A 25,750-nucleotide genomic window follows, 5' to 3' on the forward strand; every position below is an offset into this window, starting at 1 on the left:
CACGTAGAATGACTTTGTGTATGTGTGTGTTTTAGTGTTCTTTCATACATGAATTGTTATTGGTGGCTGAGACCCTCTTTGTGTTAGATACTCAGACCATTTTGGTTTGGGATATAGAGCTTAGAGCTTCCTGATTCAGAGAAGACGCAGTTCACAGAACACAGTTTGCTTTAGTCTTAGTTATAATCACACTAGAATGTGAACCTTCCCAAACTCCTAAGATTTTCTTTAAAAATGCGTTAACAAGGATTTAAGCTGACATGTACCATTAGAGAATCCCTAATGAGGTACCTCCTGCCATTCACTTTCCCTTATTTATTTATGAGATAATGTTTATTGTGAAAGATCCCCAGAGCCCTGAAAAAGTTCAGCCTGTGTGATGTGGCATTCCACAGTTTCTTATCATTCATGACTTCCTGGGTTTTCTTTGGTTGTATTAGTAGGGAAACTAAATATGGGGAACTAAGGAATGAAAGGAATGAGTTGAGCCAAGACTACAAGCCTGGATGTGGATCTGTAATTTTTGGAATACATTCAGCAAAGGTTTGCCTTGTTGCTATTACAAAGGCTTAGCTTGCTCCTTTAAACGTCCCAGAGGAGGAGTGATAGCAGGGGAAAAACACAGAGCAGCAAAAGGATAAATGAGCATTATAGGCAGAGTCCCATTCAGCAGATAGTGTGATTGCAAAGTGGGGCAAAGAAGTTGCACTACACAGTTTCTGTACTTACCCTTAAGTAGGTTCATCAACTTCTAAGAAACAGTGTCAGGGATAAGAAATAGTCTCAAGATCTGTGATCATTTTGATACTCATTGTTCTGTTGTGTTTTGTTTTATCTGCTGCTTCACCTTGCCATCACTTGCATTTCTATATTTTTTTCCCATTTATTTTAATTTTTTTTTCTGTTTACATTTGTTCTCCAAATTGCCAACTCATCAGCTGCAGTACATCAGAGAGTGTGTCACCGGTTAAGCAGGCTCCACGGAAGTCCCCCTCCGACACAGAGGGTCTAGTAAAGAGCCTGCCTTCTGGATCCCATCAGGTAACGGCTGATTGCAGTTCTGCCCACCGTACTGTGCTCTGCAGTTTGGTGGTCTGTCACTTTCCTGGTCAGGAAAGAATACTGACCCCTGAGACAGAAAAGAGAGATAACAAGAGGGGAAATTAGAGCTGGCCTAGGAGGACCACAAGAAAATATGGGAGAAGAATCTGACTTGAGGAAAGGTTTCCACCAAAGCAACACTAACAGATGATTTACTAATAATTTGGCTCCTCTAGGCCAATTGAAATTAGGAAATGGCCCCTCAGATGTAATTCCTGAATTGCTTAAAGAAATAGATCTGGTGAACTAGATTCTGTTTTGAGGTGCTCTATAAGATAAGGAATTAGGAAAAGGTTGATATTCTTGGTATTGAAAATAAATTATTTTGTATGAGTTCTTTAGAAGAAATTGAAAGTAAACATTTATCTGAATAACTGGTAGGCTTGATGAACAAGGCATTGATTTCTACTTCTTTTAGAAAGTACAGAAGAGAAATATCTTTTATTTGGAACTTAGCATAGAATCTAGCATGGTGGTTAGTACTGTGTTTTGACTATGCTCTTGTGACTATAATTGCGGCATGGCAAAAATTCCATAGCTTAGTACCAATTCTGTCCTTCTGGGGTAGAAAGCAATCTAAGGAATTTGGCCAATTACAGGTTTTCCCTGAGGTGTTTTGGAGGTCAGATGGATTTAAAAGGAAATAAAGAAAAGAATAACAGTGTTCTGTGGAAGTAATACTCAGTCTTATTCCATAACTGTTAATATGTAGTGAGGACCATGAGGCATTGTGATACTAAATCACTAAAAGCATACGCCGAGCGAATCACAGCATTAGGGCTAGAACTCAAGTTCTAGAACATTCTCTGTTAATATCATAGCGTCCGGGCTTGTGACTAATTCCTAGTCTATCTGTCTCTTTTGGATAACAGTATAACGCAGATACCTCACTTCACTAATTTGGATTGCAGATGGGAATAGGGTTAAGAATAAAGGTTTGAGAGTTAGGCATAACATTGGAAAAAGGCTTAGAAGATTTTTCTTCTACTTTTGAAGTGCTATGGGAGTTGCTCACCTGTTGAAAACAAACTAGAAAGAAAAAAAACAACAACAATGGTTTCTGATATTGGAAAGCAGGTTGTGTGGTACTGTAATCCCTGAGAGAAGGGACACAAATAAGAGGAGTCCTGTGATTGTCTGAGTTTACTGCCTTGAGGCAGTTTCCAAGCTGCAGTGCTAGGAGGGGAAGCACAAACAAACTCAGTTGTTTGAGGAATTGAGGAAGAGAAGTCAGTATTTGGGGAGGCCAAGGTTTCTAGGATTTATGAGACAAAGTTCCAGAGAAGAAGAAACTACACAGAAAAAAAAAGAGATATGGAATGGCCAGGCTCCTTTGAGCCTTTTCTGAGTAGATAGAGATTTTTGGATGTATGAGAGAAAACACCTAAAACCAGAGAAAGAACCATCTGAAAAGCAGTAAGTTATATGATATCATGCAGGGCTGGGAATTGTTTGTGTTCCTAAAGGCCAGAGTGCCTCTTAATACATAGAATATTGGTTGCAGTCCTCCAAATGGTCATGCCCAGTAGTACCGGAATATAGTAGTATTACTATAATAGTAGTACCAGGCTAATGTAGCACCAGAATATGGATACTGTGGACCTGCCATAACAAAGCTTAAAAGGAGGCCTTTAAAGAATCAAACTAAACCGAAAGTATTTTAGCTGCATGCCAGTACAAAATCCAACACTCTTTACAAGAATACAACAAAATCCAGCACCTAACAGTGTAAAATTTTACGATGTCTCACACCAATCAAAAATTACCACACATATGGAGAAGCAGGAAAAAAATATGACCAGGAGAAAAGCCAATCAATAGAAACAAACCCAGAAATGACAGAACAATAGAATTCATAGAACCAGGACTTTTAAACAAGTATGAAAATCTTATAACTAATCTTAATGATGTAAAGGAAACCTTGACATAATGAGAGAAATATAAAAAAAAGACAAAATGGAAAAAACAAACAAACAAACCACCTTGGATGGCATAGACTATACAGAAGAAAAGATCCATAAGCTTGAAGACACAGCAATAGGAACTATCCAGAATAAAGCATGAAGAGGAGGGCAACTAGAGAAAATAGGCAATATCTGGAAAGAGAAGGGAATAAGAAAAAAAAAAAATAGCCAGAGGCTTTCCATTCTTGGAAACTAATTTTTCTGATATTATCTTAATGTTTCCAAACAACTTTATTTTATTACTACTTCTGGATACTTCAGTTTTAGATATTAACTACCGACTCCATACTATGGAGAATGAAAATGTACATTTCTTTTTCTCCTGGCCTTTCTTCCCACACACGGTTTGTACACATACATATACACAAGCCTCCTCCCAATGAGATTGTATCACTGTATTTAAATATGTTTCAGTATTATGTGTACCTATTTTTTTCCATCATTGTACCACATATATTTGCTTCCTTTTATAATTTTTTTGTTTTTCATGGAGCCAATATTTGCCTTGTTTTTTATTTGCATAGTCTTCTAAGCCTGTATTTATATTCCTTCTCAAAACTCTCCACTTAAACACCTCTGCGCACATGGAAACACATGACGTGTTTTGTTGGTTTCTTTTTTTTTTTTGGAGACACACCTGTTAGGATCTTCTGCATTTGTTGTGCTTTAGGCTGCTGTATAGCAGTCATCTTGGGCGTTCTCGCCCAACAAATGTTATTTACTCATCTCTTATTTAGACTCAGTTCTTCACCTTTTTTAGTTTATTCCCATATTATGGTAGATATATCCTCCATAATTTTTTTTTCCTCCATAATTTCTTGAGAGAGAAGGCACAGGAGATAAAAATTCTGAGGCTTTGGTTGATAAGCAAAATGATCCCAACGATGTCCACATCCTAATCCCTGGAACCTGTGAGATATATTGCTTGACCTTTCCCAAGGGATTCTGCAGCTCTGGTAAAGGATCCGAGATGGGGAAATTCTCCTGGATTATCCATGCAGGCCTCGTATAATCACAAGGGTCCTCATAAGAAGGAGGCAGGAGGGTCAGGGCCAGCGATTGAAGATGTTATCCTGCCAGGCCTTGAAGACAGAGGAAGGAATCTTCAGCCAAGGAATACAGGCAGCTTCCATAAGCTGAGAAAAGGAAGCGGACTCTCCTCAGAGCCCCCAGAAGTAACACAGCCCTGCTGGTGCTTGAGGTCCTCCTGAGGGTCCTTCTGACCTCCCCAAATGTAAGAGAACCTGTTTGGTTTTAGCACGTCTAAAGTTGTTTTTATTCTCCTTCCTTAAACGTGATGGATAACTCCGTTGGGTAGGATTCCAGGTTAGAAATTGTTCTTCAGTATTTTGAGGCATTGTTGATGTTTCTAGCTTCCATTGTGAAGAAGCGAAGAGGTTGCTCTCTTCTCATTCCTGCTTCTTTGTGTGGTACCCACTTTAAGCCCCTTCTCAGAATCTTTTTTTTTTTTTTAAGATTTTATTTATTTATTCATGATAGACATAGAGAGAAAGAGAGGCAGAGACAGAAGCAGGCTCCATGCCGGGAGCCCGACGCGGGACTCGATCCTGGGACTCCAAAGGCAGGCAAACCTCTGAGCCACCCAGAGATCCCCTCAGAATCTTTTTTTATCCCTTGTATTCTAAAATTTCATAAAATTGTGGGTCCTTTTCATTCATTGTGTTTGCTATTCCGTGTGCCCTTTATTTTTTTTTTTTTTATTTATTTATTTTTTTTTATTTATGATAGTCACAGAGAGAGAGAGAGAGAGGCAGAGACACAGGCAGAGGGAGAAGCAGGCTCCACGCACCGGGAGCCCGATGTGGGATTCGATCCCGGGTCTCCAGGATCGCGCCCTGGGCCAAAGGCAGGCGCCAAACCGCTGCGCCACCCAGGGATCCCCCGTGTGCCCTTTCAATCTGAAAAGTATGTTCCTCAGTTTTAGGATGTTTTCTCCCATTATGCTTTAGAGATTTTCCTCCTCCTATTTTCTATTCTCTCCTTTGGAAATCCCAATAGGAATTGGACCATCTCCTAGATCAGTCCTTTAGTTTTCTTATTTTTTTCTGTTTTGCAGTTTTTGTCCTGCTATTAATTAATTAATTAATTAATTAATTAATTAATTTACTCATTCATTCATTCATTCATTCATTCATGGGAGACACAGAGAGCGAGAGAGGCAGAGACACAGGCAGAGGGAGAAGCAGGCTCCATGCAGGGAGCCTGATGTGGGACTCCATCCCGGGTCTCCAGGATCAGGCGCTGGGCTGAAGGCAGTGCTAAACTGCCGAGCCACCTTGGTTGCCCTTTGTCCTGCTTTCTAGAAAATTTCTGTAACATTATTTTCCAACTTTAATGGAATATTAAGTTTCTATTATCTTTTTTAAAATTTTCGAAAGCTATTTCTTATTCCCTAATTATAACATCTTGTACTTGTTTTTATGAATGCATTGTGTTCTCTCAGCATATCATTTATGTTTTATGTAATTTTTAAAAATTTTATTTATGGGGATCCCTGGCTGGCTCAGCGGTTTAGCACCTACCTTTGGCCAGGGGCATGATCCTGGAGTCCTGGGATTGAGTCCCACATCGGGCTCCCTGCATGGAGCCTGCTTCTTCCTCTGCCTGTGTCTCTGCCTCTCTCTCTCTCTCTCTCTCTCTCTCTCATGAATAAAATCATAAAAAAAAATAAAAAGAATTACCTTTTTCTCATAATTTCTGTCTTATGTTAGAAGCTTTACTCAAATACCCAATGATCTTTGGTTATCTATTGATACTTAAGTCACTCAAATCTGATCAGAAGCTCTTTCTGCAGAGAAGAGCTTCCTGGGTGGGTAGTGGGCTTCACTGTATAAAGCACTGACTGTCATCCATTTGGAGACTTAGAAAGTATCCATTGCTGAGAGTCTTTTTCTCTTGGGTTAGTCAATTTCTCTGGAAAGAAATCCCTGCTTCGGAGCTGAGTAGAGGAAGGAGAGAGATGAGGGTTCACTGTTTAATAAGCAGACTTGCTCACCTCATTTTCAGGGCTGTGCGCCCCCCCCCCCCCGCCCCCTTGTCTGCTGTCCCTGAGTCAGAGACTGGCTCACTTCCTGTGAGTAAACCCCAGGGTTCTGCCCAGGCCAGACTTCGAACCCAATGGCATTTTCTAGAGGTTGGTAAGAAATAATCCAACCGTTGTATCTATCCGTATTCACATTTTTCAGCATTTGCAGGATAATACCAGATTAGCTTTGAGAGTAAAACTGGGTTCCTCACAGTTGATTTTTAGGTGATTTCCTCTGTGCTCAGGGCAGACCCCTGGAGGCCTCTTCAGCCCCCATCACATCAGGGTTTCTGCCTAGGTGGCCTATACCCAAGTATACTTTGTCTGACTCAGGTTTTTTTTTTATCAAATCATACTGTACCTTTTATTTTACAGTTGTACATCTTCAAACTAGTTTCTGCCTTACATGTTTCTGGAACTTCTAAATCCCTTGCCAGTTAACCCAAGGCTTGGAAGTAGACTATGTGATTGCCTAGCCAATCGGTCTTCTAGCTTTTGTTTTATTTAGATTTGCATTTACTGGTCATGTCCACTTACAACAGGGAATGCTATCCTAAGGTTAAAACAGTTGCTTCATTTACTCCATAAAATTCCTAAGTGCTGTAGAGCATTAGCAGGGGGTCCTAGTGTGTGCTTTAAAAAAAATGTATTTATTCAATTTATATAGAGTGTGATCAGGGGGAGGGGCAGGGGAATGAAGCTCAAGCCACACTCCCCGCTGGTGCAGAGCCCAGCCTTATGACCCATGATCATGACCTGAGCCGGAATCAAATGTGATGCTCAACTTAGTGAACTACCGAGGTGCCCCTAGGGTGTGCTTTTATTCACCATCACCCACCACCTTCAGTTTATGTATCAGGGATGCCTCTCTTTCCAGGCCCCGGAGTATTTGATGGGAGTTCAGAATCCTTATGATATACTCTTTCTTCAGTTTGTTCAAACTGAGGCTGCAAAGTTTTTCACAGTTTAGGAAAAACGTACTTGACCTGATATGTTCCATCTTATTATGGAATCTATGAGATTAATTATAAGTTGGATGCAACGAAACAGAACAGTTCTTTTAAGAATCTAATCAGGGCAGCCCGGGTGGCTCAGTGGTTTGGCACTGCCTTCAGCCCAGGGTGTGATCCCGGAGTCCCGGGATCGAGTCCTGTGCCAGATTCCCTGCATGGAGCCTGCTTCTCCCTCTGCCTGTGTCTCTGCCTCTCTCTGTCTCTCTCTCTCTCTCTGTGTCTCTCTTGAATAAATAAATAAATAAAATCTTTTAAAAAATCTAATCATTCCTCTGGATATTCTGTTTCGATCACTTCCACATACACGTGGGTGTTTACTGTACATGCAGTGTAGACCAGACTCAGAAAGTGCGAGGATAATTAGCACCTGGACTCTGCGCTCAAGAACCTTAGAGTCTCCTGGGTGGTTAAGATCATTTTTAGGCTTTTCCCAGATGTGGAGAATTTTTTTTTAATATCCTAATGAACAGGTTTTTTGGTGTTTTTTGAATACCCTCACAAACAGCCTTGAGAAAATCTTCATATTCAGTTGAACTCCAGGGTAGTGATGTGTTACAAACTAGCACTGACTCTGGGGTCCAGACAATGGTATTAACTTGGGGAGAATTACTTGACATCAGCATCTGTTCCTCCTCTGAAATGATAGGTTGGGGCAAGTTGATCTCGTTTTTTTTTTCTATTTTTAATTATAAGGGCTCGTGGCACACTATGCTTTATAAGGACAGGTATAGGTGGTTGCTGCCCATGCTAGCAATCAGATCTGTGAAGCGGGGATGTGGATGGGAATATTTGCAAACTATCCCTTGGTACTTTCTTCCAGGAGTTCTATTGTGACGCGTTCCCTGATCAGCAAAACCTTCCATCTTCTACCCTCAGGCATCATCTGAGAATCTTTTTCTTTTTTAAAGATTTTATTTATTTATTCATGAGAGACAGAGAGAGAGAGAGACAGAGACACAGGCAGAGGGAGAAGCAGGTTTCACGCAGGGAGCCCGACGTGGGACTTGATCCTGGGTCTCCAGGATCATACCCCGGGCTGAAGGCGGCGCTAAACTGCTGAGCCACCCGGGCTGCCCTCATCTGAGAATCTAATTGCATTAGTAATTACTACTTGGATAAATAAATAACTCCAGGAGAGAACTTAACAGGAGTGTGCTAAGAAGGAAATTTATAGAAGATGAACCATAACACCGAAACAGGACATTAAGTTTTCTGTATTATTTTCTGTCTTTGGTCACTATTTTTGTTACCATTGATAGACTTGGTGACAGAAGGCTTGAGTAAAAGTAGCTTTAACAGACAGTCAGGTTTATTAACTCACAAGAGGTCCCAAAGCAAGGTACTTCTGTGTTCTTGAGTTCACTGACCCAACAGTGTTAAACCATTTTACAAATGGTTTCTTCAAATCAGGATCCAAACATGTTCTTTCCACCATATTCTTTCATCTTCTGTATTTTGTCTTTGTTCTTGAGCTCCCCGCAGCCTCCAGATGGCTGCCGTGGTTTCAGGCAACACCCGAGAAGAGGCAGCCAGGAGAAGAGCTGACTCTCCTCCCATGCAGTTTTAATTATGGAGGAAAATCTTGGCCAGAAGCCCCCCCAGCAAACTTCTCTGAGTCCCCACTGGGAGCAGATCACATGCTTATGACTCTTCCAGTCCCATCTGCAAGGGGACGGGAAATATGATTGGCTCCCCCCGCCCCAGGGTGGGGGGGAGGCAAGGAAGGGTGGGATCGTTTATCTGAGCAAAGGGATGGTGACCACTGAACCCAAATTAAGGTTCTTCCAGCAAGTGGAAGTGGAAGGTTGGTTTGGGAAGGTTGTTAGGTAGGCACTACTTAAAGTGTTCCAGCATTAGGGATGAGAAGTAAAACTCTTTGTCAAGTTTAGTTTAACATAATTTTTTTGCGTGTGGGTATCTTTCCTGAATCCTTTTCTGGAAATGGTTAATGTTTTGTATGCACAAGGCAGGTATTGGTAGGGGGCGGGGCGGGGGGCAGTGATAGAGTGGACTAGTTACACACCTTTCGGCTGAGTCACAAAGACCCAGTAATGTTTGAAGAAGTATGCAGGCGCATCGCTTCCTCTGGTTCTCACAGCGGCCGGATGAGGTTCTTTTATCCCGTTTTACACATGAAGAAACTGAAGCTTAGTTAGATTGAGTCACTTGTTCAAGGTTACTAGTTAGTGGCAGAGCTGGTGTTAGACCTGGATCTGTCTGGCTCAAAGGCAGGTGCTTATTTTCTCCTGCCCGTCCATTTCTTTTCAAGTCCGTTTTGATAATTGGTTTCATGTATCTCAGAGTCCTAAAAGGTAACTAACTGTGTTTCACACCTATTTTTAGCAGTGGCATAAATACTAAATACTGAAAAGGGTGTTTCATGAACAGTCAGTGAGCATGTGGTAAAAGCAGATGTTCTTTCTTGGTGGTAGTGGTGCTAGAGGATCAGGTGTGATTGAGATTAGGAAGGACCGCAGAGACTACAGAAAGGGGAAGCGGGACATAGCACAGTAGCTTCTGCGTAATTAATACATGCTAACTGGCACTAAAAGAAGAGACCTGGGTCAAGCAATTTGTTTCTTGAAACATTTTCAGTAGTTAAAGACAGTCTGTGTAGTGAACAGTTGGGTAAAAATGTATCCAGAATAATTTTTCATTTGATTGCTGTAATTCTTTGTGGAAAAGCACCCCAACCCCACCCTGCAAAAACAAGTGGAAGGTGGTGGAGATGCGTGCCAAGATGTACAGTAAAAACATCTAGATGCTGTTCATGTATTGTTTTAATTCTCAAATACCTGAAAGTGCCTGCCTTGGTAGTGGCAGAGTCATTTCCATGTTGCTCTTCGTTTCCAGGATCCTCCATGTTCCATAGAGACCCAGAATACTTTCAGGTCCCAATAAGGTTCAGAACCCGGCTTCAAAGAGCTGTTGGAGATTGAACTAGATCTATCAGCAGATGCCTGATCTGGACCCACATCCCAGAATTCCTTTGGTCCATTACATCATCCACGCCTTCTCCAGCACCTACTGGGTCTGCCCACTACTGCTCTAGGCACTTAACTAACAAAGTCCCTGATCTTAGGACCCCATTGTAAGAGGGAAAGGGACTGAGGGCATTGGATAGTGGTAAGCAATTTGGGGAAAAAGAAAAATCCATCAGCAGGAGGGAATTCCTTTTATCTTTCAGTGTTTTCCCAGTTGCCTTCAACAAACTGTTATGTGTTCTTGCCATGAAAGACAACACCATCTCACATGAGAGATTTTACTGATATTTTAACATTTACTGACTGATAACCTATTCTGTGTTCTTTTTCATTTTTGCTTTCTCTGTTCTCTTTCTTTTCCACTCACCTAGTGTATCTGTTACCTATTGCTGTGTAACAAACCACCCCAAAACATAATGACCTAAAACAACCACCATTTATTTGGCTCCCAGTTCTTTAGGTCGTTGGGCAGATCATCTGGTCAGGAGCAGTTCAGCAGATCTCTGCTGGCCCACCCACATCCCTACAGTTGGCTGGACTGTCTACAGTGGTCTCAATCACAGCTGTTGGTGGGCAGGCTGTTGGCCTGAGAGACAGCCCTTGAGTATTACTTTTTTTTTTATTTTAAAGATTTTATTCATTCATGAGAGACACAGAGAAAGGCAGAGACATAGGCAAAGGGAGAAGCAGGCCCCCCGCAAGGAGCCCGATGCAGGATTCAATCCTGGATCTCAGGATCACGCCCTAAGCTGAAGGCAGACGTTCAACCGCTGAGCCACCCAGATGTCCCTGAGTATTACCTTGTAACTCCACTTTGGGTGCTCCCTGTACAGTGCTGACAGCTGGTGTGTCCCTCCTGGAGAAGTTGGAGTGCCTGCACATCTGCAGGATGACCCTCTAGGGGATGCAGGTTGTGGGGCTCCTGGGTGGGAATAAGATGTTTAGTTGAAACTACAGGCTTCTCGCTACTGAATTTAGGATTCCAAAGTTGAAAGCTTAAGCACAATATTTGACTTCTCAAGGAGAGTTTCCTGGATTGGGAGAAAGGTTGACTTGGGGTTATACTGAACTTGTACAATCAGGGCTATTGTGTTATTGTTGTTTATAACTTTAGAATCCCTGGGTTGGAAGGTACTTTAGGGGTCATGAAGTGCAAACATCCCTCTGGTATTTGAAACTCTTGCTGCTGTTCACACCTCCTCCCCCAGGAGTCTGAGAACTTGCTGTGTCCCCAGGCAGCCCACCTTCCCTGGCTGCTCTGGCTGGGGCCCTGGAACCCCCTTCCTCACTGCTGAGGCCAGGGGGCAGACCTCTTCTATGCTAGTCCATTTAGATTTTTCTTTATATCGCTTCAGGTCATGGCTTTTGGGTTTTCATTTTAAAACAGGAAAACCAGTTACCTGATCTTAGATATCAAAGAAGCAATACTTGTATTGGTTATGATAGGATCAGACTAAAAGAATTACACTCTAAGTAGTACATGGGAGGATATATCTGAAATGTTTTTAAGCGCCTATTTGTACAAAGTGACCCGTTCAAATTGATCATATCTTTTGAGTGACACCCAACATGCTGGTTTCTTACGTGCATCATTCTGAGGCTCACGATTTCAGTGGGTCTCAGGTTGGTAGAAGTGTACATCTTAGTCCTTAAAACTCTGATCCCAGTTACAAGGGTTGAGGAATTCTGTGGCAGGTCAGGTATGAAGATAAGGGTAATTTCCTGAGGAGGAATTTTCTATGTATAGAAATTCCCAGCTACAGAAGTAGACAGTAATGTAACATACCTCCTTGTACCAGCTTTCACAATCACAAGAACATTGTGTTCAACGTTGTGAACACCGTTGTTTTGAAGTCAGTCCTGGACATAGCGTTCATAAGAGGTCTTCTTGAAGACATTCAAAAGAAGGAACTCATTACTCTGGAACCCTAATGTTACCACTTTAATGATTGCTTCTGCACCTGCCCCTGAAGGGACCACCGATTTCCCCAAACCTCTAATTGTCCTTCTCTTCTCCAGGGCCCAGTCATATATGCGCAGTTAGACCACTCTGGTGGACATCACAGTGACAAGATTAACAAGTCAGAGTCTGTGGTGTATGCGGACATCCGGAAAAATTAAGAGAAGACCCAGAACATATCCTAAGCAAGAAACTAATCAAACAGGACGCTTGTGCAGAGAATGTAACCCATAGCCACATGTGGCCTTGGAGACCTGGGCAAGGACAAGCACATGTTTATTCATGGATGGAGAAAAAGATGTGTATAAAGGATATGTATAAATATTCTATTTAATCTGATATGGGGAGCCAATGTTGCATGATGAGAAGATGGTATGATTCTACATATATAAATTGTCTTGCTGTTTTGTACTTTCTTTCAAGGTTGTTTACAGTTGGGAAAAGTCAGAAACATTCTTGTCACTGTCATTTAGATGTGGTTTGCCTTAATGGAGACGGTAGCAGATCTTTAGTATTCCAGTAGACATGGCCCTTTTATCTAAGGGCTTAACCAGTCTTAGCATTTATCGTGGTTGGAGAGTGGAGACACAGATGGAAGTGTGTCCAGGGCGGCCTCTAACCCAGTGTCAGCACCACCTATTTGGCTGTAGGTTTTAGAAAGCCTCCATTAGCTGTGCCGCTTGAACCCAGTTTGAGAAGTTTTTGTGAGTGGTTTTTTTTCCTCTAAAATACAGGGCGGGTTTTTTGCTTTTATAATGTTGTGAGACCGACGTTAATGTTAAACCATTTGTCTTAATCAGTTTGTGGATTCGTCCTAGCAAGACCAGCAAAGGATAAATGCCAAGGTCACGTCTTTCTAGGTACTTTTTAGATCAATACCATATACATAATTGAAGTAGGAATCCCAGCCTTGCTTGAGTACTGTACCATTTGGGGAGTAAAAGGTACCCTTACAGTCTTTGCCTAAGACCTTCCTGCTTGAAATAAGGGTCCCCATACAGCCAAAGGAGAGGAGTTTTATTTCCTTTTAAGTAGGCACAAATGGGATAATTACAAAGCCAGCCTGTAGCGTCTCAGAGCCCTCTCTAGAGAGTCCTCTTTATAGAGGATTCCGTGGTGATTCTGGCAAGAAGCATTAGTCATGGCTCTGTAATAGCTTCAGGGCGCCTCAAAGGTTAAGGATAGTCTAGGGTTTTTTGTTGTTGTCTTGTTTTTTTTTTTAATCAGCAGGGAGGGTTATTAGCACTTCTACTTTGTCACTGTTTTGGAGTTTTGGATAGGGTTCTTTTGATTTTATTTCCCTTTTTTGTTTTTACCTTTTTTTTTTCCTTCACTTTTTCCCATTGTGTCGAATTGGTAGACAACGAGAGGAGGAAAAGTTTGGATATTCCTTCCAAGAGTTCATTTTCTTCCACTGACTACCCTCCTTACCCCATCTCAAGCTTAGGAGTTTTTATCTTTTACTGGGAGTGAAAAACATGGTGAAGGTCACCAAACATTTATATGGTCATTACCCCCTTTCTGGATGATTTGGTTGTAACAGAATTTTTTTTCCGCTTAAGAGGACGTGAAAGCCCCCGGTAGGGGTAGGGCGAGGGCGAGGACGCTGACCTGCTGGTCGCAGAGCACACCCGGTGGTGCTCGCCTTCCTCCCGGGGGGGGGCTGAGGCGGGACTCCCCGGGCGCCCCCCACCCCGAAGGGCGCGCAGGTGAAGGTGTGCACGCGGGGGCAAAACAGCCAGGGCGCGTGCGCCTCGGAACCGGCCTCCCGTCCGTCCGTCCGTCCAGCTGTCCGTCCGTCCACGCGGACTTTTATTTCCCGAGGACCCCTTGGTGGTGGCGGCTCCGCTGCCCCCCAGCTCGCGGGGGTCGGGGCGGGGTCCGGGCCCGGCTGCCCGGAGGAGGCAAGCAGGGCCGCCAGGCCGAGCTCAGGCCCCGCGCCCGCGGGGGCGCCCAGGGCTCCCCGAGACCTTGCAGCCAAGCGGCGGCTCTGCCCTGCCCCCCAGGACTCCGAGCAGCGCAGGCGCCTCTGCGGGGAGGGGCGGTGACCGGGTCGCGCTGTCCTTGCTGCGCCTCCGCCTCCGCCTCCGCCTCGCGCGGCCGCCCGAGCCCAAGTGCGTCCCTTTATAGGTGTCACGTTAACTGACAGGCACTTTTTACCGAGAAAAGGGGCGTCCTTTCCCCGGGTCCCCGACCACAGCACGCGGCCCTACTGCCTCCCGATTGGCCTCCCTCGCCCGGGCCTGCAGCCCGGCCCCGCCCAGCGCGCCCTCGGGCGCCCCCTGCCGGCTCGCCCCGCCCCGCCCCCAGCCGGGCACCTGGCGGCAGGACCTCCTGGCTGCGGTCGCGCAGCTGGGGCGGAGCGCCCGGGGTCGGGGCCTTTTCCTGGCCTCCTCTGGGCTTTTTGGTCCCTTCTGTCGCCTCGTCCCAGTGTTCCCCTGCCTGGCCACGGATGACAACAGTGGGGGCTGCTTTCCGGGTGGCGGAACGGCCCTCTCCCTAATCGTTGGCAGAATGAGACCTCTTAAAATTGTGTGTGATAAGGGGCCACCTAGAAGGAATTTCTTAGAGGTGAAAATCCCAAACCACCTGTAGGTTTTCAGTGGAAATGTATCCAGCTAGGGAAAAAACCATCAAGTTCATTATTAGTTTTTTGTTTTTTCTTCTTCAAAATTGTTGTACTTTTGTGAATGTTTTAATACATCTTTTTCAATTACTGAGTTGTGTTGTATGCTCATTTTTAACCAACTAGAAAAAGAGATAAAAGTGTTTTCATTCATCCCACTCGGGTGGCACTGTCCTCCTCATTCTTCAGAAACACCACGCATTGCCGGCTTCAGGCCCTTTGCACCTGCCATCCCCTCTGCCCGGAGCACGCAGTGGGCACCTGTTAAGTCTCTGCTCAGAGGTCCCTCTCTGAAAAAAAAAAAACAAAAACAAAAAAAAACAAAACAAAAAAAACAAAACAAAACAAAAAAAAAAAAGAGGTCCCTCTCTGAGAGAGACCTGCCATATATAAAAGAGCAACCTCACCGCCTCCACTGGCTCTCCCAAGCCCCCTTAATCCCACTCTGTTCTTCTCTGTTTAACTGTTCTATCCCTCTACCCATGTGCTTGTCTGTTTTTCCCTGTTGGAGTTAAGCACCAGACCTTTCTGTCTTGTTCACTGCTCCATCTTTAGCACACAGAATAGTACCTGGTACTTAGCAGGGGCTCAGCAGGTGTTGACTGGTTGGATGGTGGATGTAATTAATTCACCACATATATATTGGGAACTATCCTGTGCCAGGCAAGTGTGCTAAGCATGAGGAAATAAATGAACAAGACAAAGCTCTTCAAGGACCTGCCACAGAGTCGGGGCAACAGGGGAATTAACAGTAATAGCTAATAGCTACTAAATCCTTGCTGTGTAGACACCTAACTCTGGGAAACAAGAGTTAGGTGTCTCCTACAAGGGGTAGTGGAAAGGGAGGTGGGCAGGAGGTTGGGGTGACTGGGTGACGGGCACTGAGGGGGGCACTTGGGATGAGCACTGGGTGTTAGACTAAATGTTGGCAAATCGAACTCCAATTAAAACAATTTAAAATATAAAAAATCAATCGATCAATTAATCAATCCTTGCTGTGTGCCAGGCACTACATTTCTTACTCTATAGCATTATGAGTTTAGGCTAGTTGTACTAATCTTTTATTTTATTTTAATTTTTTTTAGAGATTTTATTTATTTATTCATGATAGTCACAGAGAGAGAGAGAGAGAGAGAGAGAGAGAGGGAGAGACACAGGCAGAGGGAGAAGCGGGCTCCATGCAGGGAGCCCGATGTGGGATTCAATCCCAGGTCTCCAGGATCACACCCTGGGCCAAAGGCAGGCACCAAACCGCTGCGCCACCCAGGGATCCCTAGTTGTACTAATCTTAAACTCACTTTTAGAAAGACTGTGTCATGCTTAGAGTATATAACTCACCAAAGGTCACTCAGCTAATAAGGTCCAGAGAGGCAAGGCTGGGTCTGGGGCTACTTGATCCCACTCCTTGTTCTTAAACACCGTGCCCTGTGGCCTATCTCACCAAAAGAAATAAATTGAACTTCTTCCTTATTCAAATAAATGTGCTACATGCCTGTAAAAAGTTTCCTATGTTCTTCAGAGCTACATGGGGGTCAAGTGAGGGAGGTGGTTGTATAGATGGTAGAGACACAGAGGCCCAGGGGTCTTAACCTCGGTTTGGAAGACATTATGATGACAGTCTGTTGAGAGCTGTGTCAGAAATAATGTCTTACTAATAAGCAGTGATGTTTTCTAGTGCTTTATTAATTTTATGAATTATCATGGATGCACAAGCTCCTGGCTTGCATAACTTCATGCTTTCTTGAGTGGGAGAGGAGACATTAAGGCTGGCAGGACCGCCTGTGTATGTGGATCTCACATGAACCGTATCCCTCATGTGTGATGTGGCAAGAAGAGAGACACTTCCCCCAGGACACGAAGGCAGAGTACTGGGAAGTGACAGGTTTTCTGTGGTTCCTCTGGATTGGGAACTGAGTACTGGGGAGTTTCCTCCTGCTGGGGCCCTGGCTTCCAAGCTGCATGGGGAACATGCCAACCAAATACATACTTGTTACCTCTGAGGGCAGCCACAGCCCCAAGTGGGCTGGTTTGGCAGTATTGAAGAGGAAACCTCAGATACTTTCTTACCCCCTTAAAGCTGATCCTTCTGAGTGATTCCAGTGCTAACCAGGTTGGAAATAGGAACCAATGGCTTATTCCTCCTACCTGCCCGTGACTGCTGAGGGAACATTCTCGCAGAGGAGGAAGGTGGCATTTGTAGCGCTGGTGTAGGTGGTGTAAATAACTGACCATCTGTTTTTATGATAGGTTCCCACACACACACATCTTCCTGTGTATTCAAGATATTTTAGAATGAATTTCAAACAGGCACAAAAGAGAATAGTAAAATCCACTTCCACATATCTGTCCTCAGTGATAGCTTCATCCACTCCTTTCTTCTTTTTCCTCTTTTCTGAATCATTTTAAAACAAACCCCAAAACAGGTCAGTTCACCCCTACATTCTTTGATGGGCATCTTTTTAAAAATATGTACATTTTTCTTACATAACCATAATCTCTTGTCACATTTAACAGAAACTTTTTTTTTTAAGATTTAGGCTCAACCAACTGAGCCCCCAGGGGCCCCTAACAGAAATATTTTTAAAAAGTTTGTAAACAATAATTCCTTGATTTTATCTAATGCCTACTTCATACTCAAATTTCCCCTGGTCTCAAAACTGGCATTTTACAAATGGTTTCTTCAAATCAGGATCCAAACATGGCTCTAGTATAACGATGTCATGCCTATTTCAGAAACAAAAAGGACCATAGTACTCAACAGATTGCTTTCTCCCCTCAGCATGGTGTCAGAGAAGCTTCCATGTGAGCACAGAGAGAAAGAACTAGGCCAAGACACCTGGGTGGCTCGGTCGGTTGGGTGTCTGGCCTTGGCTCATGTCATGATCTTAGAGTCCTGGAATTGAGTACCGCCTTGGACTCCCTGCTCAGTGGGAAGCCTGCTTCTCCCTCTCCTGTGCTCTCTCTCTCCCTCTTCACTCTCTCAAATAAGTACAATCTTAAAAAAAAAAAAAAAAGAGAGAGAGAGAGAGAACTGGGCTGCGAGCCATTAACACCCAGTGGGCCTCCTCTTGGACAGATGCACCATATTTTAAACCATTTCTGACTTCCTGGGTTTTTGTTTCTAGTTGTCTTGTGTTTGTCCCTCCCAAGTGGTACTGTAATTGTCACTTGTGCTTATGAACTGGTAAGGAAAAAAGGCAAATATACATTATCTGCAACTACGGGGAGGCAGCGCAGGATGGGACGAGTCCTCTGGCCCCTTGGAAACGGGATCTGAGGGGGACAGTGGCAGCTGCTAAACTCGCCTCCCCCATCACGTCCTTCCGAGAGCCTTCGGGCTGGCAGCCTGGCCGCAGAGCATGGGGGAGTGGGGTACAGAAGGCAGGCGGGAGCCCTAGCACCTGCAGGGGCCCGGCTGTGTTTACAGGGAAGGAAACCCAAACCTTTCAAGCCGCGGGGTCCCAGAGGAGCCGCTGCTTCCAGCTTCCGTTTCCTTCTGCAAACAGGATGTTGAAACTATTGTCCCTTCTTGGCTCAGGCTTGGGTTTGATTGTCCCGCAGCCGCCCCTTCCCTGACCGGCCTGGGGGCTCCCAAGCACCGGGAAGGGCTGGAGGGCTGGGATCTTTTTTTCTTTCTTACCTCGACCGTTGGAAGAGGAAGTCTGGCAGGTTTACTCTTCCCGTTTTGCTTTCGAGCCCTGAGCCCTGCCCTCCGGCGCGGTGGCTGACACACGTGGAGTCCCCCCTGCCCCCGTGCCCAGATCTGCGGAGGGAGTGGGCGACAGGGCAAAGCCAAGGCGGCTGGCCGAAGCCCTGAGGCTTGCCTTGCCCTGCTGCGGACTCCGAGGACGCTGAGCTTTGAATCTAGACCCATTCTTGGTTCTTTCTCCGGCTTTGAATAGGGTTATTTTTTTAATTACAGAGTTTCTTTCAACGAGATAAAAAAGAAACATAAATGTTTAACTTATTTTGTAGGGACTCTTAAAATGTACAACAGACCCAGAGGAATGTGGAACATTGCGCAAAAAAAAAAAAAAAAAATAAAAAAAAATAAAAAAAACCCAACCAAAACACCCTGCCCTTGCTCTTGCGGGCCGGCCCCAGCAGAAGCCGCGGCACCCGCAGGGCGTGTTGATAACGTGTCCAGACGCTCCCATTTGGGTAGAGCCCGGCCTTTTCTACGTGGAAGCCATTCTTTTTTTTTTTTTTTTAATAAATTTATTTTTCATTGGTGTTCAATTCACCAACATACAGAATAACACCCAGTGCTCATCCCGTCAAGTGCCCCCCTCAGTGCCCGCCACCCAGGCACCCCCACCCCCGCCCACCTCCCCTCCACCACCCCTAGTTCGTGGAAGCCATTCCCGAAGGCAGTTGCTCTGCCAGAGGGAGGAGTATTTTGGCAAAGCTTGCTCCTGGATTTTGGTCCCAGAGGATGTCTGCGGGCCACCCGGCACTGAGTCCCCGGGCAGGAGCGCGCAGAGGGCGCAATGAATCGCTCTAACGCGGGACACCCCAGGACACGCAGGCCCTCGGAGACGGAGGCTGGGCTAACGGCTTCATGTTGGCTACGTGAGGTTGAGCAAGAGACCAGGAAGCCCTCCCGGGGTGCGGGGGGGGGGGGGGGGACAGGAAGAGAGTTCATACCTGGCTGGAAAGAACTGGCCGCCTTCCCCGTCCTCTCCAAAACATACCATGGGAGAAAGTGCAAGATTTGGGTTCCTGTTGTACATTTTGTCTATTTCAATTCATTTCAAGCTTTTCAATCTTAGGATTCTTCCAGGGTTACCTGCCTGCCTCCTCCTCCTCCAGGTCAGCAGGCGCGCATTGAAGTCACTGCAAATGCAGTCCCTGCGCTTCTGACAGGGAGGGATGGAAGTAGAAAGCAGTCCCGCCAGCGAATGACCTGGGCCTTAGACTAACACCAGATCTGCTGTCTGCCACTAGCTTGGCATCCTGGACTTAAAATAGAGAAATACATTCTTTAAAAAAAAAAAAAAAAAAAAAAAAGATTTTATTTATTTGAGAGAGAAAAAAAGCACACTTTAGAGAGCAGGAGAGGGAGAAGCAGGCTCCCCACTGAGCAGAGAGCTTGATGCAGAACTTGATCCCAGAAAGTGAGACTGGATCCCAGGAAGTTGATCTCAGGAAGTGGGACTTGATCCCAGGACCCTGGGATCATGACCTGAGCCAAAGGCAGAGGCTTAACCAACTGAGCTACCCAGGCACCTAGGAGAAATACATATTGATAAGAGGTTTAGCCTATCCAGCATGATACATTTTCTCTTAATATGTTAATACCTCCCCTCTGATCCACGCTGGTATTATTCTTTGCTATAGAAATGTCCCGATTCAACTTTCAGTGGTTCTGCTTTGGCATGTTAAGGTTAATGAAGTTATTGCACTGTCCCATATGGTAGTCAGTGGCCACATACAGCCATTTACATTTAAATTTGAAATTAAGTAGAATTTAAAATTCAGATCCTCAGTCACACTAACCACATTTTTTTTTAAGATTTTATTTTATTTATTCATGAGAGACACACACAGAGAGAGAGGCAGAGACACAGGCAGAGGGAGAAGCAGGGTCCATGCAGGGAGCCTGACGCAGGACTGGATCTCGGGTCTCCAGGATCACAGACTGGGCTGAAAGCGGCGCTAAACTGCTGAGCCACCCAGGGGTCCCACTGACCACATTTCAAGTGCTCAATAGCCACATGTGATTTTGGAAAGTATTGGACAGTGCAGAGATAGAACATTTTCTTCCTCACAGAAAGTTCTGTTGGCCAGCGCTGGTGAAGACCATGCAGGAACTGGCAGCTGTTCAGTCCGTTGTGCCACACACATGATCACAGGAGACCGGTGAAGGCCATTCCAGTTTGAGGGAAGAGCCCAAAGGTGCAGGAAGGGAGAGAGAGGCTGAAGTGATTGCCGCATGGGATCTGGCAGGGAGCCAGGCCTTGAAGACTTGCAGTCCCAGTTTCTTAGCTGGGATGTTGTCCTGCAGGCAAATCGGGTTTTACGCAGAGGAGTGGCACACAGGAACTTGCAGGTTAGCAAGCTCACCCCACCAGTTGGTGGGGGTGGCCATCTGAAATCACGGGAGCTGTTAATACGTGGCTATTTCAGAGCTCAGTCATGGAAAAGCAGCCGGATTTTCAGCAGCAGAGGGAAGGACACTGGTCAGGAGGGTCTGAGGAGGGCTGGGGAGACTAGGGAAGGCCTTGGGCAGAATATCGTGACTGGCAGGGGCTGGAGACCGAAGACTCCAGATGAGCAGTGATCCGCACCACGAAGAGGTGGGAAGCTGGGTTGCAAGCAGGTGATCCTGAGGGCGCTGGGGTTGGGGCAGATGGGAGCCGGAGTGATCTAATAGTCCATTTAGCGAGTTCTGGGAAGGCTTCTCCCTAGATATTACTTTGAGCATCCTCCTTGGAAAGCCAATCTCTGATCTCTGTTCTGCATCTTCTGGCATTTCTCCAATCAAAGACTTTACTTCTGTCTCCACTGCCCCCGCTCTACTGCAGACCACCTCCATTCCAGGCTTGCAACAGTCACTGCCTCCCAATCTTCGGGTGGGCAGCTCCCTTCCAGCCCTGCTCTACAAAGGGGTGGTCTTTCTAAAACAGAAATGTGGTGGTCTCCGCACTTCCTCAGGAAAGTCAGCGCCTCCTGTGGTGCTGGCAGGTTAAGGTCCCAACCTGGAAGCCGCCTGGTCCACCCAGATCCCACCGGCCTCCCACATGCCTGGCTCAGCAGAGCTCCGTTCAGACCAAGTGGGAGGACCCGGCTCTCCACGGCACTGGATACCACGTCCCAGCTGGAAGTCTTCCCCTGGCTAAATACGATTTCTTCTTCCAGGAAGCTTCCTGGAAACTTGTAAAACCACATCAGGGTGCATGCCTCTCCGTTTTGCCCTCCCGTAAACCCTGTGTGTTCCCCTCCATAATTTTGAATTTTAATTGCCCATTTGTTCCCTCTGCAGAATTCTGAGTGCCTTACCTGGATTAACCATATCAAAGGTAGATACTATTATCATCCCTATTTTTTTTTAAAAGATTTTATTTGTTTATTTGACAGAGAGAGGGAGCACAAGCAAAGGGAGCAGCAGACAGAGGGAGTGGGAGAAGCAGACTGGCCACGGAGCAGGGAGCCCCATGGACCCTGGGATCATGACCTGAGCCAAAGGCAGGTGCTTAACCTCCTAGAGCCACCCAGGCGCCCACATCATCCCTATTTTAAAGCAAGGGAACTGCCACAGGTAGAGGTTAGCTTGCCCAAGGACACAAAGCTAGCAACCGGCAGTAGATGCAATCTAGTGAGCACCCTGCAGACAGTCCTTGGAGCCCCAGCCCCAGCGCAGAGCCTGGCCACCGCAATTGATGTTAAGTAACTTTCGTTCATCTGCAGGGGGTCCACCTAGGTTGCTCGTCCTCGAGGTGGGTGCCTGTGAGAGTGAACTTGAGATGATCAAATGAAAATGCATCAGTCCGCAAGCACCTCCGAGCGCGTCCTGTCTGCCCCGGCGCCGGCGCGGGCTCGGCTCTGCAGGTGGAGGAGGAGGAGAGGCCCTGCGCTCCAGGACTTCCCGGACCTCAGGGCGGAGGTCAAAGGCTCATGTTTGTTTGTTTTTGCTTTTGTTTTTTTAAAGGCTGTATCATGTCTTCTCATTCCCGTCTGCTCCTGAAGTGCTTTCTCCTCAAAGGAGGTCTAAGCCGAGTCCACGTTCTCCAGCGACGTGGCTGCAGGAGAGGAGGGCGGCCGTCGAGCAAGCAGAAGCGGCTCCCGGGGACCCAAGGCGCCGGCGCGGGCCTGGACCAGAACGTCGGCTTCGGGCGGCGGCCCCGGCCGGAGGCGGTGCTGCCCCCTGCTGGCCCGAGAGGGGAGCGCCCCCGCCCGTGCCGCCGGCCGGAGGCGGAGCCGCAGCCCGACCCGACCAGGGACGCTGGCAGGACCTGTGGGTCCCCTAGACCCGTGGCCTACATCTCTGGCAAGCTCCAAACAGCTCTTTTCTGTTGGCCAAGCAGTGCTCCAGCCTGTGGTCCCTCCTGCACGGCCAGGCTGTCCTACACCCCCTCCCACCTTCAACTCCTCTAGGAAGGGACAATGTAACCAAAATGCTGCTCTACACTCTGTTCTGATCAGGGCACGTCTGGCTCAGCGAGCTTTGCTGGGGTACCTGCTTCCTCTAATGGATTTATGAGCTTGCCTAGGTCAAGGGTTGGTCTTTTATGTCTTTTAAATCATAACTCCACTCCTTCATCAGTCCCTGGTACGTGGTGATTAGTCAAGGCATGTTAGCCGGATGAGTAAATAAGTGAATGAATAAGATGAATGATACACTAAATAATGAAGGCAGTTAGAAAGCAAGTAATTTTTATGTAGCACCATGAGAGAAGTATGCAACTTCCAGAATAACAACTTTGAAGGGGATGATACTTACAGGAAAGTTACTCTTTGATGTATTTATTTTTAAAATCAATCATCAGCCTAATACTACTAATTTTTTTTACTTGTATGATGTGTCGTCATTTCCAATTTTACCTCCATCGTCTTCTGCGACCCTCACACCCATGCACTGAACCAGGGAGGCTAGGTAATGAGCCACAGGAAAAAAGCATGTGTGGGCAGAGCTTGCCTTGAGACTTAATGCTGTAATTTCCTGGGTTGCTGTTCTTCCCACCTTGTCAGGCCACCAGGCCTCTGTGGAACCCAGTTGTGTTACCAGGATGAGAAATACACACCCTTGCTTTTTGCAGGACAATGAAATGCTGGCTTACTAAAGAAACCCCTGGATGGTGTCACTGCCTGTGGAAGTCAGTATGAGAGATCAAGGTATGCCTTAAAGCAGGACATGTGGGTCCATCAGGAGAACCTCCTTCTGGGCTCAGAAGAGGACTGGAATCAACAAATGGAAATCCTGGTGCACCTGCACAAGAGGGTCCCCTGGTCCATGGAAGGAGCCAGCACAGGGAACTATGGCAGTGCAGAGGTGGCCTGTGTCTACAGGGATTACATCTATGCCCTCAGAGGCACAAAATGCCACCCAGAACTGTTCTGTCTGCCAACAAAGGGAGACAGTGACTACACGTGGCTCTGGGGCAGTCTGGAACACGTGGCTCCAATATCTGGGAAATGAAGTTGAATGCTATTGCTTCCTTAAATAAAACAGATTTAACTCTAAGCATGTACATGTACATGCATCAGAATTACTAGTATTTCAACTTAAAAAAATCTATTTCCACAGGGCAGCCCCGGTGGCTCAGCGGTTTGGCGCCGCCTGCAGCCTGGGGTGTGATCCTGGAGACCTGGGATCGAGTCCCACGCCGGGCTCCCTGCGTGGAGCCTGCTTCTCCCTCTGCCTGTGTCTCTGCCTCTCTCTATGAATAAATAAATAAAATCTTAAAAAAAAATCTATTTCCACAGATACTTGATGCATGTGAAAGCTACAATCAGGCACCACAAAAATGTGTCTTTTCAGGGGATCCCTAGGTGGCTCAGTGGTTTAGCACCTGCCTTTGGCCCCGGACACGATTCTGGAGTCCCGGGATCGAATTCTGCATCAGGGTCCCTGCATGGACTCTGCTTATGTCTCTGCCTCTCTGTCTCTCTCTCTCATGAATAAATAAAATCTTTTTAAAAAATGTGTCTTTTCAAATCTTGCCCTTACAGACCAAGAGAAGAATTTGCCATTTGCAATATGGTGCTACAAAAAGTGGAACAACTAGACATGTAAAAATAACATTTTCAGTTTAATATATTAACTAGAAATGTATCTGTCACAACACATACCATTTTGATATTGATATTTTTCCACAGGACACACATTTTGCATGGGTCAAAATGAACAGGTCAAGTTGAAAATGAGAGCCAAAGGCAGTTTGTATAAAACTGGGAGAGAGTAAGCATGACCCTGCCGATCCTGTCTGACCCTCTAGGAAGAGGGAAGAAACCAGTGTATTTGGTTCTGTGTCTGGAACAGAAGAGAATGTGCAGGGACCCGGGGGGTGCCGGCTATGAGGAAAGGTTAATAATGGATAATCGCAAGAGAAGGAGTCTTCCTGAAATCTTTGTCCTCTTTCATGAAATGTTAGAAAGGATCGTCCAGGATATTAATTCTCATCAGGAATTTGTTTCTCTGAATATCCTGCATCTTTACCTTGTCAGATACAATTTTTTCCCATGATGGGAGACTCGAGATTGTTTTAAGCCATTGGTTTTCTGTTAACTCAGAGCTTGAGTACCACCAATCCTGCGAGTAGGGAGAAGGCAAAGGATTAATTAGTGCTCTTCAACTTGTGTGACCAAGGTTGATCTCATACAGGACTGGTTCCAGTGTCCAGCTTTCAAAACTGAGTGAACCCACTGACAAAATGTTGAATTTTGCTGCCCAAACTCAGATGCTGACACGATTCTTTAAATAAACACATATAAGCACACATCCATTCACTTGTTCAACAAATACTGAGTGCAAGGTGGGGTGCTGGTTGCTACGTGTGATTTTTGCCTTCTAAGAGTTCACGTTCTCAAGGGGGAGGAAAGACATGCATAGCAACATAACACAATGTAGAGAGTGCTGAGGGCCACAATGATGGGGCAGAGATCTTCCTGAAGCAGATATGAATGTGAGGGAGATTCTATGGGAACTTGAAGGGGAAGAGACGGCACACACACCCGAACTATGGATCTCTAACCCCTTTCAGGAAGAGTCCAGAAAGGCCTGTGATGGTCTTCCATGCTTGGGGAAACCTACTAGGCAATAGGTTTCTGGGGCTTCCTTAGAAGGGTGGGCATCCCCATCCTGGCTTGCTGGATGATGGTACATACTTTGTTCATGCTCAGCCAGCATTTCTCCAGCACATTCCCCTGTGTTTCACAGAGCTGTATGGCTGTGTTCAGGAAGAGGTCACAGTTCTGCCCGTCTCCCATTAGTATACAGACATAGGCCATCAGGTGGTAGAGCCTTGGGTAGAAGACAGGACCAGTGGTATTCTGAGCCACTAGACTCTCCAAGTTCTAAAGGAAAAACAGCATATCTGAGTCAGAAATTAGTCCT

The 25,750-nt window shown here is 45.8% G+C and overlaps 2 protein-coding genes and 1 long non-coding RNA gene across 6 annotated transcripts in view; 2 read left to right on the forward strand and 1 right to left on the reverse strand.

Annotated features, from left to right (window-relative positions):
* MPZL1 (myelin protein zero like 1) overlaps positions 1-14,784 on the forward strand; it is a 71,365-nt gene extending 56,581 nt beyond the window's left edge. The window contains exons 6-7 of the mRNA XM_077902568.1: positions 939-1,041; positions 12,128-14,784. Of these exons, the coding sequence (XP_077758694.1) occupies positions 939-1,041; positions 12,128-12,229 (205 nt within the window). The 3' untranslated portion in view covers positions 12,230-14,784. The remainder of the gene's footprint in view (positions 1-938; positions 1,042-12,127) is intronic.
* A 4,574-nt stretch (positions 14,785-19,358) lies between these two features.
* On the forward strand, positions 19,359-25,574 carry LOC144316083 (uncharacterized). Its single transcript, XR_013381879.1, has 2 exons — positions 19,359-20,993; positions 21,775-25,574. It is a non-coding gene; the product is annotated as an uncharacterized LOC144316083 (long non-coding RNA).
* The window catches only part of ADCY10 (adenylate cyclase 10), an 84,671-nt gene continuing 83,348 nt past the window's right edge, over positions 24,428-25,750 (reverse strand). For all 4 annotated transcript variants that reach the window (XM_077901533.1, XM_077901535.1, XM_077901532.1 and 1 more), the window contains 2 exons: positions 25,522-25,710; positions 24,428-24,946 (listed from right to left, as the gene is read on the reverse strand). In XM_077901533.1, coding sequence (XP_077757659.1) covers positions 24,785-24,946; positions 25,522-25,710 — 351 coding nt within the window. In that variant the 3' untranslated portion in view covers positions 24,428-24,784. The remainder of the gene's footprint in view (positions 24,947-25,521; positions 25,711-25,750) is intronic.

Source organism: Canis aureus, chromosome 6 (genome assembly GCF_053574225.1).
Source record: "Canis aureus isolate CA01 chromosome 6, VMU_Caureus_v.1.0, whole genome shotgun sequence".
Classification (NCBI taxonomy): Eukaryota; Metazoa; Chordata; class Mammalia; order Carnivora; family Canidae; genus Canis; species Canis aureus.